We start from the raw sequence: 16299 nt of genomic DNA on the forward strand, positions 1-16299 counted from the left end.
ATTCACTTTATTTTTGTTTATGAATAAAAGAGTTTTACAAAGCATAAGAATAAAACACTTCCTGTACACCTTCACTTTAAAGCTTCGTTCTGAGAGTTGACCCTCTATCTTATTGTGAAATCCCATGTGTCTAACACAGTAATAACACGATGTGGTTTTCGTTGGTGAGAAGCGTCTTTGTAAGGATTTCTCCTGGTTGACGAGTTCCTGGGTAATCTGTGTTTGTGATGGGAGTTGTCTGCACTGAGGAGACTGTGTCCTTGGTGTTTGTCTAATCTGAGGTCAAAGGTCACTGGGTCACTGTGTGTGTTTTTATTTCAGGTCACTCGTTATGTCATCGCTCTTCTTTTCATCCTCTCTCTCTCGGTTCTGTGCAGGTTTTCTCTCGGACGGTGAACAGATCATCGTTGTATATTTATGTGTGTGTTTGTTTATTCGTGTTTGTGTGTGGGCTGCTTCTGTAATCTCAGGGTTTTATCTGAGCGCCCCCTGCTGAGGACCAATCAGCTTACAGCTCATTAACTGGATCAGACAGGAGGGGGGGGGTACAATGCTGAAGGAGATTTTATACACAAACAACAACAACATCTTATATATAATATACACACACACACACACACACACACACCCACACACACAATAACTATAAACCAAGAAAACACCTGTGATAAATATATTAACATCATAAACCGGTTTAAGGTTTTAACATTTGAAAAGGTTTATTTGATTTAGTCTAAAGTAAATCGTGGTTCAACTCTGGCCCTCATCCGGTCCTGATCTGGTTTTGTTCTGGCCCTTTTCTGACCCTGGCCTGTCCCTGTTCTGGCTCTAATCTGGCTTGGTCCAGGTCTTTCCGTGGTCTGGACTCGTTCTGGTCCCGTTCTGGTCCCGTTCTGGTCTGGCTCTGATCCGGTGTAGCCGTGGTCTGACGCTGCTGTGGCAGTAGACGGGGATCAGGTCATGTTTTGCCTCGTAGTCGGGGCTAATCTGAGCGGTGGTTCAGATTAGACAGATTTAGGCCCATTGAGCCTCAGTCCGACTCCCAAAAATAATCTGAGTCCTGAAGCTGGAAAACTGATCCTGGTTCTCAGCTTGAGTCCGACTGAAATATCTGATGATCGTCTGAAGGACGACGGTCGTCTCAGTGGAGTCGTGTAAACACCGTCCGTCGTGTTTCCGTCAGGAAAAACTTTATTAACAACATTTGTGTGATCAGAATGTTTGAGTGTTGTTTCTTCGACTCTTTGCGTTAATCTCACCAAGTAATAAAAGGTGGTGGTTGACTCTGATGCAGTGGGGGGGGCAACTCTCACCAGGAATTACAACTGAATAAATAGTTCAACGTTTTGACAGATAATAACTAGTTTACATGAATCTGATGTCGTACAGTTCTCTTTATATTCTCTAGTTTCTAACTTTCTAACCAGCCTCGGCTGTTCAGTTTTTGTGAATCGGAGGAAGCAGCAGGTGGAAAGTGTGAGTGAGTCGCAGCACGTAATTGATTGTTTGAGATCCGAACGCTCAATTATCACCTTTAACCTTGTAATGCTCAATGTGACCTTGCAGCATGTCCATCTAATCCACTGGGACCAGTCTGCTGTAAAGACCACCAGCCCGACTCCCAGCTTCCTCAGCACTGACTGGGAGTCCGGCTGGATTCTGGCTGGATTCTGGTTGGATCAACGACTACAACCAGTAATGACCCCAGTAAAGTGTTGGGATCCAGCTACAGTAATTTGTAGGCTTTAACATATTGTTATAAACCACTTATTCCATGTTTATGAGCTGATTATGGAGTCGTGTTTTCTAATACATTTAATTAGTGTTTTTTTCCCATGGTTCAACACATCCACTGTTGCATCATGGGAAATAAACCAGCTGTCGCAGGTAAAAACGTGTTGAATGTACCTGAAGTATCTGATGCAAATTTTAAGTTGAATTGGTCTTTTGAAGCTTCTCTGATGTAGAAAGTAAAGCACTTTATGTTCACCATAATGAGTGCGTTAGTTTGATTCCCTTTGAGAAACACTGACCCGTTGCTCTGGTGCACGGTGGCTCTGACAGTCATCCACTCCAGCAGCTTAACAAATAGGATTAGAGCAAAGAGAGAAAAGTCTCGTCCATCTGCTCACCTGAGAGGAAGCAGCGAGCAGCTCGCAGACGTCAGGACCGTCCGAGCTCTGAGAACGTCCCTCTGTCTCCTCACGTCTTCTAACATGCTGCGCTCAGAGGTGCATGGATGAGAGTGGGCAGGAGGCCGCTGAGGAGGTGGAAATAACAAGCAGCGAGTCCGGGGCTGGAGCTTTGGAGGAGACTTTTGAGAAATGTCAGGAAAGTTTGGGAGGATGGCGCTGTGGGCGCTCGGGGCCGTGCTGCTTTCAGGGTACATGTACATGGAAACAGGTTTGTTCCAAGTTTTTGAATCATTAGTAACTAATATGTCTGTGATGGAAGAAGTATTCACATCATTTACTCACATAAAAGTAGAAATACATTGATGTGAAATACTCAGTAAGAGTAAAAGTCCTGCATCGTAAATCCTACTTAAGTAGAAGTAGAGTATCATCGACATATACTTCAAGTATTGGAGTAAAAGTACATAGTGGGATGGAACTAGGTTTATAGTAGAAAAACAAAGATCAATCAATGAATCTTTTTAATCATCAGTTAATTGAGTCATTTTATTTTCTGTGGTTCCATCTTCCTGAGTTTGACAGATTTGATGATTAAGTTATAAATGAAACAACTTTTCCTCTTTGTAGACAAAATGTTCAACGGATTGAGAAAAGATGTGCAAGTTAATCGATCATGAAAATAATGGTCAGTTTCAGATCTGCAGTCATAACGAGAAAATCAACCTGCAACTGTTTTGATAAAGAAATAATCCAGAACATTTTTCAGAATCCAATTTCAACCATGTGAAGTTTTAGTTTCATTGATTGTAAATCAGCTGTTTTATTATTCAAATAATGAAAGAAACGTACAGAAGTTTAATGTTCAAACACCTGAAACTGATCCAGAGTATTTCCCTGATCTGAACTTCCTGATGCAGATGCCGCTCATGAGCTGAAGGAGGATTGGCAGGAACGTGGCGGAGGCTTGGACGAGTCGCCCCTGGACTCAGACCCGCTTCTATACGGACGACGCGTCGCTTTAACTCGGAGAAAAAGGAATATCTTGTTTCCCAGCGGAGTCAAACTTTGCACTCAGGAGACGCTGGACCAGGCCGTCGCCAACCATCTCAAATACTTTCACCTCAGAGGTTCGTCACTGATGAAATTTCTTCAGCTTCCTTCAAATGTTCTCTGAGAATATTTCAGGTCATAAATAATTTGTGTCTTTGAAACCTGAGGTGTTTCGCTGAAGCCGTGATCCAAACGCACTTACGAGCTTAAACTGCAAGTCTGCCGTCATTAAAGGCAGCCGATCCCACAGAGGTCAGAGGTCATGCAGAGCTGCGTGCGCTGCGAAAACGTGACCTTAACAAGTCATTAGTCTTCCATCTAATATAAGTCCATATATATATATAAGTCCATATCTTCCATATAAGTCATTAGTCTTCCATCTTCAGTTTGTAGGAACCAAAGCCAGCTTCAGTTGTGTGTCTGTGTTGTGTGTTGTAGTGTGTCAGGAGACGGTGTGGGAGGCCTTTAAGATCTTCTGGGACCGGCTGCCGGAGCGGAACGACTACCAGGACCGGGTGAGTCGCTGCATGGACGGCTCCTTCAGCGTCACGGACATCGGCAGCTTCTTCAGCCAATCAGAGGAGCACATCAGCCTCATCAGGAGTGTGAGTAGTCAAAGGTTCATTCCTCATGTACAACCAGCAACTGTCTCTAAAACTTATTGTTTTAACTTACGAAACCGGCAAAGAAATGATATAGAAATGACAAATATTAGTTTCTCTGAATTTTTACTTTATTTTCATACTGAACTGTAAATATGCAGAGATGGACTGATGATGGACATTATGTTAACCCCGCCTCCAGCTCAAGTATAAATACATAAATGAGAAATCCTGTAAATTCATTTTACATTTAGTAAAAGGAAAATGGAGCTTATAATCTGATAATATGATAATATGAAATATGCTCTCCTGTCCAGTGAGATGATGTCATGTTATATCAGAGTAAAGACAGAACCTGGTTAATCACCTTCACAGTTGATGTGTTAGCCTGTTAGCCCGTTAGCATCTCTCCACATCAGGAGCAGGTGACAACGAGTCGCTGCTGCTTTAGTTTCTGTAAACTCTAAACTTGTATCTGTTGCTGTCTTACAGAGGGTCGCCATGGCAACTACGTTAAACAGGTCAGTGAGCGATGACGTGACAACGTTGTTGTGTTGTTGTGCTGATGTTCATAAACCGATACAAATATTGATTTAACCTTCATTTAGCGACAAGTCTCGGAACTAGTTTTCTTTAAATAAGTCTGCTTGTCTTAAAAAACAGATTCTGTCTCGAGACTGAATTACTTCTAGAAAATGTAATAGAATATAAACTGATTTGTATCAGTAACACTGATTCTTTATCATATAACACTATAAATACAGATAATAAAATAGAGTCCCTAACATTTTGGAGCATTGGACCTTTGAGGATATTTAAAATACAAAGTGCTGTACAGCTCAGATAATTACATAGAGGCTGTTTGTTTCACATGAACGTTGCATCCTGTTCTAAGGAGAACACGCGATTCACAGACGTGTTAAACTGCTGTGATGAGTTCAAGCTGGTTGTGTATTGACACGTGTGCTGTGTTTCATCACCTGCTGCAGCGTGCCCGTCACCTCAGGCCCTCCTCCGTGCAGGTAGGCCTGCACCACCCACAGAGCTGAGACAGCAGCACAACCTCACAATATCACAGAGTTGTATTATGAATATGTCTGATATACAAGTATAAGATATAAACATTTGTATTTTAAACAACTGTAGAAACAATGAGTCTGAGGTCGAGCTCAAGTGTTGAGTGTGAGCAGTGTGTTTGTTGTTTCTTTGTAAGGCTCGTTGAACGTTTATTACGCTTGTGTGGTTAATTTGCGCTGTAAAAACATGTCTTGGTCCAGATGTGGCTGCGTTTTGATGGATTTCAAGGGGAATGCCAACCATTTTAAAGCTTCACAGATGTTTTCTCTTTCGGCAGTTAATAGGACTCCATGTTTGTTTATGTGCGACTTACTGCAACTTAATTATTGATGGATGTTATAAATCCTCTGTGATTGTTCCAGAGTCATTATCAAAAACACAAAGTGTTGTTAAACAGAGCGATCACAGGAAAACTTGAAATGGATGAAACTTCCCTCTAAAATGATATTATTCTGCTTTTACCCGACAATCATCTCATTTCACTGATGTCTGTTTAAAGTTTGACTCTGAAATGAGAGTTTGGACACTTTTATTAACTTTATTTATTTTACTATTATTGATTTATGACATTAATCAGCATCACTGGTGTTTAAAAACCACAAAACATCTGTTTTCTTGATTGATGAATTATGAGTTTAACCTGACGCCCTCAGTCTCAAACAGTCGGACGACTCGAATGAAAAGGTGTCTCTGTTTTCTAAAATCTTTCTTGTCTCTGTGTTTGTCCTGCAGCTCTGAGACAACAACCGTCCACGCTGGAGACTCGCTGATGGAGACAGGTAAACAAAGCTCTGAATCTTTACTTCTTCACAACTTTAATTTGAGACTGTGAACCATGAAGAAGGAAAGATGGAGACACATTAACAAAGAAATAATCTTTAACGATCATTATGATTGAAATTATACTTACAAGTTAACTTAAAAGCTACAAGATCTAAAATATTTGATGTGTAGATTTTAAAACTTTTTGATTCTCAACATTTTGGCTGATGCAGTGAACCTCCACAGGAACGACACACCTTTAAACACTTAGTTCCAAAGTTACCTTGATAGATTTACATTCTTTAAAAGTTTTGCAGAGAGAATTAACCTGACAACAGATGCGTAGTAGCATCTTATGCTGACCCTCTGGTGACCTAATGAAAACCTTCCTCCCTGATGGAGAACGACTTAAAGAAAGAGCAGCTACACAAAACGAAATGTCCGTCCAAGTGTTAGAGAGCGTTATCAGCGGCTGCCGTCCCCCAGCTGACACCCCTCTGTCTGAGGAGCTGATTCCTGCCACACGCTCTGCGCTCAGAATAGATCTGTAAGCCTATTTACAGGCAGAGGTCTGGTCACTGGAGACGAGCAGCAGAGATGCAGACGTGACTGAGTTACCGCAGGTATCAGGGTTAGTGGGATCACAGCTTCTGGTGCTGGAAACAACACATTTGTCTCTTTAAAAACTTGCTTCACAGTTATTTAAGATCTAATCTGCATCCAGTGCATCAGACACCAACATGTCTTCAAGTTCGTCCCCCAATAATTACATAAGCTACAAAGACATGATTGATTATTGACTTTATCGTGTTTGACCAAAACCATATCAATTATAGCTTTGATCCAGACCACTTGCATATATATTTACATAGATAATATTCTACCCAGAATGTTGCTCTGACATCGCAGACACTTCACATTCCACATCTACTGGACAGACTTGTTAGTGATGATAACAGCTGAGACAACCCTGAAGGACGTTAGTCGACTATTTTATGTTGAAATGTTAAAACATTAATTGGTGTCCTGAATATTTCTGAGTTGCTTTTATGAATTACCAGGACAAACTGTCCCATGGGCCATAAAGGTTCAGAGCCCCCCCCCCCCGGTCCAACAGATCATCGTAAAGATGAGTTTGGATGGACACTCCCGTTAGCTAACGGTATAAAGGAGTTCACAGTTGAGACATTCAGGTCCTCATTCTTTCATTTTCTCCGGTTTCTTTCATCTTACAGGGGAGGAAGTTGTCGTCATTGGGTCGATTCCACCTTCAGTCATCGCTGAGATTCCCACAGAGTCTGAAGAAGAGGATGTTGCTGACGATACTGTGGAGGTCGCCACAGAGGTCATTGACTCTGTTACCTACATGCCTTTGGATGGACAAGAAGAAAAACCTGTCCCAGATACAACCAAGGAGGAGACTGTAGAGGATTTAACTCCTACTGATCTGGATGTACCCGACTCAGAGGTGATTGAAGAAGTCACCCCTGTCGGTGAAGAGCCACCTTTGGAAGTTGTCGCTGAAGAGTTCCTCACAGAAGCTACTGTTGTGGTTCTTACAAAGCCCACAACAGTACCTGCTACAGAAGCTGTCACAGTGCAGGATTTAGAGCAGCAGGAAACTCCAGAACTTGGTGCTGAGGCTCCGTCAGAAGTCATTTTGGAGGCAATCCAGGAGACAACAATCATTTTTGGCCCAGAAGAAGAAGAAATCCCAGACAATTCTTTAGATATCACCCCGAGGGTAACTTTAGCTGATAATGTTTTAGAGGAACCCACTGAAACAGCACAAGCTGTAGCAGTTCTTGAAGAACCTAAAGGAGACGTCCACAAATCACCAGGAGTTGTAGAAGTTAGTCAAGATACAAGGGAAGTCAGCACAGAGCCAATCCCAGCTGTGTTTCTGATAACTGAGCCAGATTCAGAAGACCAAACCAAAACATTCATATATGTGACTCCAGAACAAGAACCTGTCTCAAACATAGAAACAGAGGTTCCATCTCAGTCCTATATTCTGGCGACAACAGTCAAGGTAGACGTAAAAGCTAGTGAAGATACAGAAGAGGACCAAACACCAGAAGACCAACTGACGACTCAGATTGCTCTTGATGCAACAGACAAGCCAGAGGAGGAGGAAGAAGTAGGAATCAAACATGAAGAACCCATAATTGTTACCGAAGCTGCTGTTCAATTGGAGTCTCCTGCGTTAGAAACAGCAAGCGAAAACCTACAAGAGGAAGCAGGGGGCGCTGTGGGGACTGTAGAAACTCAACTAGATGTTATTAAAGAAGGAGAAGAAGAGCCAGTGAAACCAGCAGATACAAACGAAAAAGACGAAGAACCAATTGAAGAAACACTCGAGGCACCTGTGGATCCTGTCGAGGAAATAAGTGGAGAGGCTACAGGAGGTGCAGTAAAAGAAACTGAACCGGCACAAGAATTTGAACCTATAGATGAAATAACACCTGACGAAGATACAGAACCCACAGAGGAACCAGTAGGAGAACCAGAGCGTGTCGAGGGTATTGCCAAAGAGAAGAAACCTACAGTACAAGAGGTAGAGCATGAAGTAGTACCTGATCTTTTTATTACATCTGTGTCTGATGAGACAACCGAGGAAGAACCAGGAGCAGGACAAACTAAACCCCAAGTTACAGAGGAGATGACGTCCCAGGTCCCTCCAGAGTCTCGTGAGGAGATCACTTCGGTTGTTGTTGTTCCAGAGGACACAGAGGAATTATTGCCAGTGATTGAAATGGAGGAAACACCTGAACTTCCAGGAGGCTCAGAGTTTGAAATCATTTCAGAAATCACAGAGGAGGATATTACCCAGTTGATTTCAAGTGAGGTCCCAGAACCTGGATACCTTCCTGCAGTTGAGGAAGATATTGCCTCAGAAGTTGTGACTCACACTCAGCCAGAGACGATTTCAGAGGTAGAATCTTCTGAGGAGGTCACACCAGAGTCTCATGAAGACGTTGTCCCAGAAGCTGCACCTGAGGAAGACAGTGCACCAAGTGGGGACAGCATCCATGTTGCTCCATCAGAGGTTCCACGAGAGAAGGTGGATAGTATCTCTGTTGATGTTACAGCAGAGGATACAGGCAATCTAGCTAAAGAGTATTCGGAGTCCTCAGAGGAAATCACTCCAGAGACTGTGGTCGGTATCCCTGCAGAGAGTACCCAGGGTACTGCCACTGAGGAGGCCACCCCTGGCACATCTTTGGAAGTCACGACCAAGTACATAGTGGAGTACAACAATGGAAACTTCCCTGATATAACAGAGAGGCCTTATGACGTAGATGACGGCTTACTGGGAAACAACGGCTTTGGCTTGGAGGAAGAGAAGGAGAACTCGGTAAGCAGATGTGGTTTAGTGATTGAACGTTAGCCAAAATGTTTCAGTCCCACTGTTGATGAGATACCAAACATGAGTTCTTTGTGTTTCACTGCACGTTCAGATTGGTAACGAGATAGACGACACTTTGCTGCGGCCCCCGAGGCCCCTGAAGGACCAGGTGGTGGAGCTGAGCATCAAGCTGAGAGGAGAAACGTACAACGACGCTCTGAGAGATCCCAGCAGCTTCCATTACCAGCAGCTGGCGAAACACTTCACACGCAAGGTCAGAGCAGTTTCACACCGTCCCTCTGAACATCACGATATCCATGCATGGTAACATCACCTGTCTGTTTGTAAGACAATACAATCATTCAGACATTACTTTTTGTATCATTCTGGTCGTTAAATGTTTAGTGGATACGTTTCTAACACTTACTCCACATGTGGAGAATCATAACCAGAACCTAGAGTTGAGTAATAAAGGCTGATGTTGTTATTGTGGAGTTTCTTCAGAATCATTGTCGTCATGTTATTCAGCAGAACTGAGCTGTGGTGTGTTTGTGTGATTTCTGTGGTTGCGTCCTCCTCCTCCTCTTCTTCACTCCTGCTGTCATTTCTCCTCTGTAGCGCCCCTCTCTGACGTCCAGCTCATTTCCAAACTGACAGGCTTTGTGGTTTCCTACAAACTGCAGACTCAGGAGTTTGGCTCGGCTTCAAAGCAGCCTCGCCTGTTTTTCACACGTTAAGGATCTTCACGCTGTAAAGCTCAGTTTCCTCGGCCCTGCCAGCGCTCGACTGTGCGAGAGCTGGGAAACTTCAGAGCCCTTCGCTGTACGAGCAGTGACTCACTTCGACTTAGTGGAAAAACAAGCTGTGCCAGGAAAGCAGAGAGTGCCGGTGTGTTCCCGTACCGCCGGGAGGTTTTCAGCCCCAGTGACGCGGGACGCCAGTTTATGGTTAGAGTGTCGGGGTCAGCGTCGTTAATGAGGGTATGTGAAGTGGATAACGGGGCTAATAGGAACAGCAGGACTGCAGCGGAGGAACAGAGTGGAGGCAGCAGAGCGAAGCTTCAGGCCACTGAGACCTGATCGTGTTGTTTTTGTTCCAAAGAAACGATTTCAACAGCTGATTCCACCAGAGACACAATCTGTTCTGCTCCGATAATTCAAAGCTTGTTCATTGGAATCACTCATGGAAACGATTAAATCTGCATCATAACAACATCTGGTGACGGAGACACAAAACATCTGTATTCAACCAGAGAATCAATTAAAAGACCTCCTGCTCTCCGTCCTGTGTTCATTCTTCTTCTGTCTTTGTTTATAAAGACGTCAGCATTTCTGTTGTTTCTCACTGATAATAAACAAATAAAACGTTCATCTTGTAATATCCACATAACAAAGTGAAATCTGACTCTGGGTTCAGGGGTTAAACTCTCACCTTCTGCCCTGTGACCTGTGAACTTCACTTCCTGTTTCTAACTCGCAGATTGAAGACGCCTTTGAGAGGCTGCCGGGCTTTAAGGACGTGTACGTGGTGGAGTTCAGGTGATTTTTAAATAAATCTGAAAATGTTTTTAACTTGTTTGAATATAGAATCAGTTGAAACCTGATTGTTAATCTATGATTCTGTGTTTCTGTTCTCAGACCACAGAAGGACCTGGAGCGGTGAGTTTTCACTTTCACTCACTTCTTCACAAAAGGCTCCAGTTATCCCTGTGGTTCACAATAATTGCCTTTATTTTGAAAGACCAGTAGCTGATCGCTTTTATTTTGACAGTTTGACTGAATGTGAGCAGATACAGGATAAGAAACAGACGGAGGTTTTTTGTGTTTTCAGTCTCCTCTTTTCGTTGAGATTGTGAGATTAACTGGAAACAGACTAAATCTCTGAGTTTTGACTCTGACGGCCTTGTCTCGGAGGATTTATTCTCCTCGTGGCCTTGTCCTCGGAGACCGCCTCCCCTCGTAAAGCCCCTCTTACCTGCAGTAAATAACGGCTCTGCTGCCACCCTGCTCTAATTTCCACTTAATGTCCTTAACAATAGTCAATCACCTCTTAAGTGAGATAAGTCGCTCGCTGCTCGCCGGCCACCTGCAGCTGCTGCAGGATTACTGTCAAAGGTTTTACGACTGCCTCGCTCTGTCCTGCCCCCCCCTCCCCGTCTCCTCCAGCGTTTGACCACATTGAGAAATTCATTGAGTTCAGGGAGAGTCTTAAACTCACCTGAACTCAGAGTCGAGTCCTCCTGAAGCTCGAGGCTCGGAGCCGCAGCAGGAGAACGGCCATGGCTCCGAAAGACGAACACGTTAAACCACAGGTCAACCTGAAAACATCTTTACATAACGTCACATCGTTGTATATCAGGTCCTTATTACATGTGGAAGCACCATCATTAAAAAATCTCTTGAACCAAATGAATCTAGATTTATTCTTAATATCGATCGTGGACTATGATTTTCTTTCCTGTTAAAAGGTTTTATTTGGTAGTTTGACTCTTGTTGAGTTAAGAACAGACGATGTTGCTCCTTGTTAACATCTATGAGACAAACTGTGATTTGTGAATATGAGACAATACTAATAAAATGTGATTGATTGATTGATTGATTAAATATCTTCACATCTGTTTACTGTGAAACATTACGTAGAAAATCTAGTTTTTATCAGTAACTCTGGCGTCTTCACTTCTTGACCAACAACTAATCTATTTAAACAAACGAGATATAACGTGTTAATCTGTGATTTCCACTACACCGTAGCAGGCTAGCTGTTTCCACCTGTTTCCAGTCTTCATGCTAAGCTAACAACCTGCTGGCCGTAGAGAGACAATCTTGAGTCTCGAGCGACATTATCAGTCCACTCTGACTTCGTAGAAAACATCACATTGAAATTCAGTGAACGTTGATGATCTGATTTCTTCACGACATTTGATTGTCCAAAGAAAAGTAAAAGTACGAATAAAGAAAGACTGAATCAGTTTTACCGACGACACATTTTATTTTACGTCTGCATCGTAGATTAAAATCAGTCGGATGAGGACCACATCTTTCCTGTTCAGACTCTTCAGACAAACACTTTGACTCGTCTTCTTCCTCCTCAGAGGTTTGGTCGTCCTGGTCCACTACGCCATCACGCTGGAGGTGGACAGTGGCGGCATTCCCAACGACACATTGGACTTCATCTCCTTGCAGAACAATTTGGTGGAGAAGAATTACCCTGGAGCCGCCGAGCAGCCCACCGTCGTCTACACCATCACTGACTTCCGTAACTACATCACTGAGGCGCTGCACAAAGACAACTTCATGACCAACAGCAGCCTGGAGACGCAGGGGGACCCTCTGCAGCTGGAGAACGGTACGTTACCGGACACGCTCGAGACATCATTAGAAAAACTTTGACTCTAACAGGCTGTGATCTTTCTGCAGCCGAGAACTTGCTGCTTTCTGTGAAACCTACGAGTCGACCAGACGACTCCTTCGACAACATGGTGAGTCTGAAACGCAGAGAACAAATCACACTGGTGAATGTTTTTTCGTTGAGAAGACAGGACTCAAACCTTTTCATGTTTATACTATAAAACCTGTTGATGAATGAAGTGGACGAAAACCTCCAAAAATCGAGCTAAAGCAGAAGCAACAAACTCTTTGAATCCGTTTTCAGGATAACGTTCTGGCAGCAGAGAAGCCTCCCGACGCTCCGAGTCATGAGGTGGAAGGCAGCAATGTTTTTCTGAAGAAGGACGACTTCCTGTTTGACCCCTTTGATCCGTGGAAAGGTCCTCAGACTGGGGGGGTGAGCGAGAATGACGTCTTCACGTTTGAGGAGAGCTCGGTTCCTCTGCAGCCCGATGAATTCCCCGATAAGACGTCAGACCTGGAGCCACCGGATGAAGAGAGTGAGTCAATGAAAAGCGACAAACAGACTTCATGAAAGTGGTTTTATACGAGTCATGAATTATGAGTTTTGAATCTAAATCTAAAAGAAAACTTGAAATTACATGTTACTGAAAGGTTTGAGAGCCTTTCATGAGAGTTTTATGAGAATTGACGGTCTCAGTTTTCTCACTGGGATGTGAAAACACTTCCTGACAGTAAAGCTCTCCACGTGTTTTCTGCTTTACAGATAATGTATTTATTGAAGATGAGGGATTTCTTCTCAATAATGCTCCTGGCGCTGCAGACGATTCCCCCAGAGGGGACCATGCTGTCAGTGCTGGAGGCTCCTCAGCCACTGCCTCTCCACCGGCGAATCCTCAGACGGGCTCTGAGAACACGATGGACGATGGGTCTGGTTCTGGTTCCTCTGGAGACGGCCAGGGAGCTGATCTCTGGTCCTGGCAGCCCTCTGTGACCTCTGATGGGACTGGCAGCCTGGAGGTGCTACCACCTCCTGATCTGGAGGAGACTGATCAGGAGGATGAAGACCAGGATGAGGAAGGGGTTGCTGTTGTTGAGTCTCTGAATACGGAGGAAGGTGATTTGGTTGCAATGGGAGTAGAACTCACAAATGCGCCTCCTTGGACAACAACAGCTCCTGCTTTTGAGGAGTCAGTGCAGGATGGAGGCCTTGAGGAACCTTTTCTGGATGAAGTCCTGGTAACGCCGCACATCAGCACCGATCCACGGTACTCAACCACAACACAAGCTCCTGTGTTCTCACCCAGAGGAACATTGACTGTTGAACTTTCAGTACAAACATTTGAAGCGTCTGGAATCTACGATGTGTATTCCCTGACAGAACCACATGTAACTATCGTGCCAGGCAGAGATTCTCCTGAACCTGAATCTTGGACTCGTGAGGAGCCGTATTTTTTTGGACCAACTAATTCAGCAGTCAACCTTCAAGAAACCACTGAAGTGGTTGAAGTAACTACAGCAGCAGAGATGCAGCTTCCAGTTGTTACAGATGATTTTACATCAGCAGAAGATGCACCTGAGAGGGACGAGGTTGAAGGGATTCTGGCGCCTGTGGTTCCTGATACGGAAGCCCCTTCGACCGAAGAGTCTCCGACCTTCGTAGAAGTCCAGGCAGTCACAGTCAAAGAACCTAGCTTTGATATCATCACTGAACTGTCAGAACTGGAGGTTCTCACAGAAAAACCCAAACTGCTGCTGCCAGAACCTGCAGATCACCATGAGGTTGAGATTTTAGAAGAGCAGCACATCGGCACCTCTGATCCTACAACGACAACAGCAGCGCCAGCGGTCGAGGCTCTAGACAGTGACCTGGTAGCGGATGAAGTCATGGTCGTCACTACAACCACCGCTGCTCCCGTCTCAACCTCATCCCCGAACTCAGACCACAGCCACAGCATCGCACTCTCGCCTGAGAAAGACTCGCCGTTTACTCGTGTGTCGGATTCAGCGCCGGAAGACGAGGACCTGATTCAACATGAACACCTAAACCATGAAGATTCAGACGAAGTTCCAATAAGCTTTCCATCTCCAGATGTTACTCATTCACCACCAACAGTGGTGGCTGCAAATGAAAAAGACAGTTCTCCGACTGATGCTTCAGAACCGCTGCCAGGTGCTTCGGCACAGGATGACGACATTGACTCAACCTTGACAGATGCTTTGAAAGAGGAAGTAGATACTGACATCCCTCAAACATCTTCGTCCTCACTTCAGAAAGTCAGCACTCCTGCTACTGAGATCCAGACGTCTGAGCACGATTTCTCTGATGTGCCGAGCATCGACGTCAGCTTCGACGTCTTCCAGTATGGCGGAATCGCGACGGAAGGCGACAGCAGTGGATTCTCCAGTGGCACTCATGGGTCAGATCTGGATGCCATTGCATTACCAGCCCAACCTGGCAGGGCTCTAACCGTGTTCTTCAGCCTGAGGGTGACCAACATGGCGTTCTCCATGGACCTGTTCAACAAGAGCTCCCCTGAGTACAAGGCCCTGGAGCAACGCTTCATGCAACTGGTGTGAACTTTGGTTCTTCTAGATTTATATTTGTAGTTTCCGACATACAGTTCTTCATACATGTCTTTGTCTTCACCTCACAGCTGGTCCCGTACCTGCAGTCCAACCTGAACAACTTCCAGAACCTGGAGATCCTCAACTTCCGGAATGGCAGCATCGTGGTGAACAGCAGGATGAAGTTCGGTAAGCCGGTTCCCAAAGGCGTCACCAACGTCGTCTACCTGATCCTGGAGGACTTCGCTAACACCGCCTACCAGACCATGAACCTGGCCATCGACAAGTACTCGCTGGACGTCGAATCAGGTAAAGTTACAACCTAATACACAGAATCAAAATCAATCATCAGAGAAGAGTTTGAGCTGATTCATCATGTTGGTGAATAGTGTTGGTGGACGTCCGTGTTGTTGAAAGAAGTCGTTCGTGCTTGTCGGCTGGTTTGAGTTTCTATGGTCAGGTGTAAAACCTGAGATAACCTGTCTGAGAGGAAGAGGAGGAAGAGGAGGAGGAGGAGGAGACAGTGAATCACTGTGACATCAAACCCGATGGTTTCTCCGGCTGAGGCCGTACGGTCACTTCCTCCTGCACGTCTGTCTCTGCTGAGCCGCAGCTCTTTAATCCGTCTGAGCCAATCAGAGCCGCTCCTGACGGCCTGACAACTCTAATCTACAGCAGTGAGTCACGGCGTTCGAGACTCACACGATAATCATCTTCACTACGAGGGAGGTTTTCCATCGCACCAGCACCTGCTCCACCACACAGTCATCAGACCTTTCAAAATAAAACCACTGCACTCGTACGGGACGAGGGAGGATTAATGTGACTCATCTCAACACTCACGTTTTTTATTTTTTATTACAGAGCAAATATCCGCTGTCGTCCACAGAACTTTGATAAAAGTGTACGACTTATTTTGGTGTCAGCAGAGGTCGTTTCAGAAAACTCCTAAAACCATTTGTTCTTCCTCTTCCTGTCAGGCGACAGAGCCGATCCCTGTAAGTTCCAGGCGTGTAACGAGTTTTCCAGATGTATGGTGAACCAGTGGTCGGGCGAGGCCGAGTGCGTCTGTGACGCCGGGTATCTGAGCGTGGACGGTCTGCCGTGTCAGAGCGTCTGTGAGGTGCAACACGATTTTTGCCTCAATGACGGCAAATGTGACATCATCCCTGGCAAGGGCGCCATCTGCAGGTCAGAGGAGGTGTTACACTGTGTGGTCTTATATTTTTGACTTTTAGCTCTCATCCATACACAAAAATGGTGTTATTATCATTGGGAATCGAACCTGTGGCTCTCTCCTGCAGATGTCGAGTTGGAGAGAACTGGTGGTACCGTGGTGAGCACTGTGAGGAGTATGTCTCCGAGCCGCTGGTGGTGGGCATCGCCATCGCCTCAGTGGCAGGTTTCCT

At 44.8% G+C, this 16299-nt stretch overlaps 1 protein-coding gene across 1 annotated transcript in view; it reads left to right on the forward strand.

Annotated features, from left to right (window-relative positions):
- The first annotated feature begins 1990 nt into the window (after positions 1-1990).
- impg2b (interphotoreceptor matrix proteoglycan 2b) overlaps positions 1991-16299 on the forward strand; it is a 23022-nt gene continuing 8713 nt past the window's right edge. The window contains exons 1-16 of the mRNA XM_034614436.1: positions 1991-2403; positions 3053-3262; positions 3624-3790; positions 4280-4308; positions 5597-5643; positions 6862-8984; positions 9088-9249; positions 10455-10513; positions 10613-10633; positions 12067-12320; positions 12392-12453; positions 12627-12861; positions 13089-14896; positions 14980-15199; positions 15871-16081; positions 16195-16299. The exon at positions 16195-16299 is cut by the window's right edge and continues 84 nt beyond it. Coding sequence (XP_034470327.1) covers positions 2325-2403; positions 3053-3262; positions 3624-3790; positions 4280-4308; positions 5597-5643; positions 6862-8984; positions 9088-9249; positions 10455-10513; positions 10613-10633; positions 12067-12320; positions 12392-12453; positions 12627-12861; positions 13089-14896; positions 14980-15199; positions 15871-16081; positions 16195-16299 — 5792 coding nt within the window. The 5' untranslated portion in view covers positions 1991-2324. The remainder of the gene's footprint in view (positions 2404-3052; positions 3263-3623; positions 3791-4279; positions 4309-5596; positions 5644-6861; positions 8985-9087; positions 9250-10454; positions 10514-10612; positions 10634-12066; positions 12321-12391; positions 12454-12626; positions 12862-13088; positions 14897-14979; positions 15200-15870; positions 16082-16194) is intronic.

This window comes from Hippoglossus hippoglossus, chromosome 2 (genome assembly GCF_009819705.1).
Source record: "Hippoglossus hippoglossus isolate fHipHip1 chromosome 2, fHipHip1.pri, whole genome shotgun sequence".
Taxonomy (NCBI): Eukaryota; Metazoa; Chordata; class Actinopteri; order Pleuronectiformes; family Pleuronectidae; genus Hippoglossus; species Hippoglossus hippoglossus.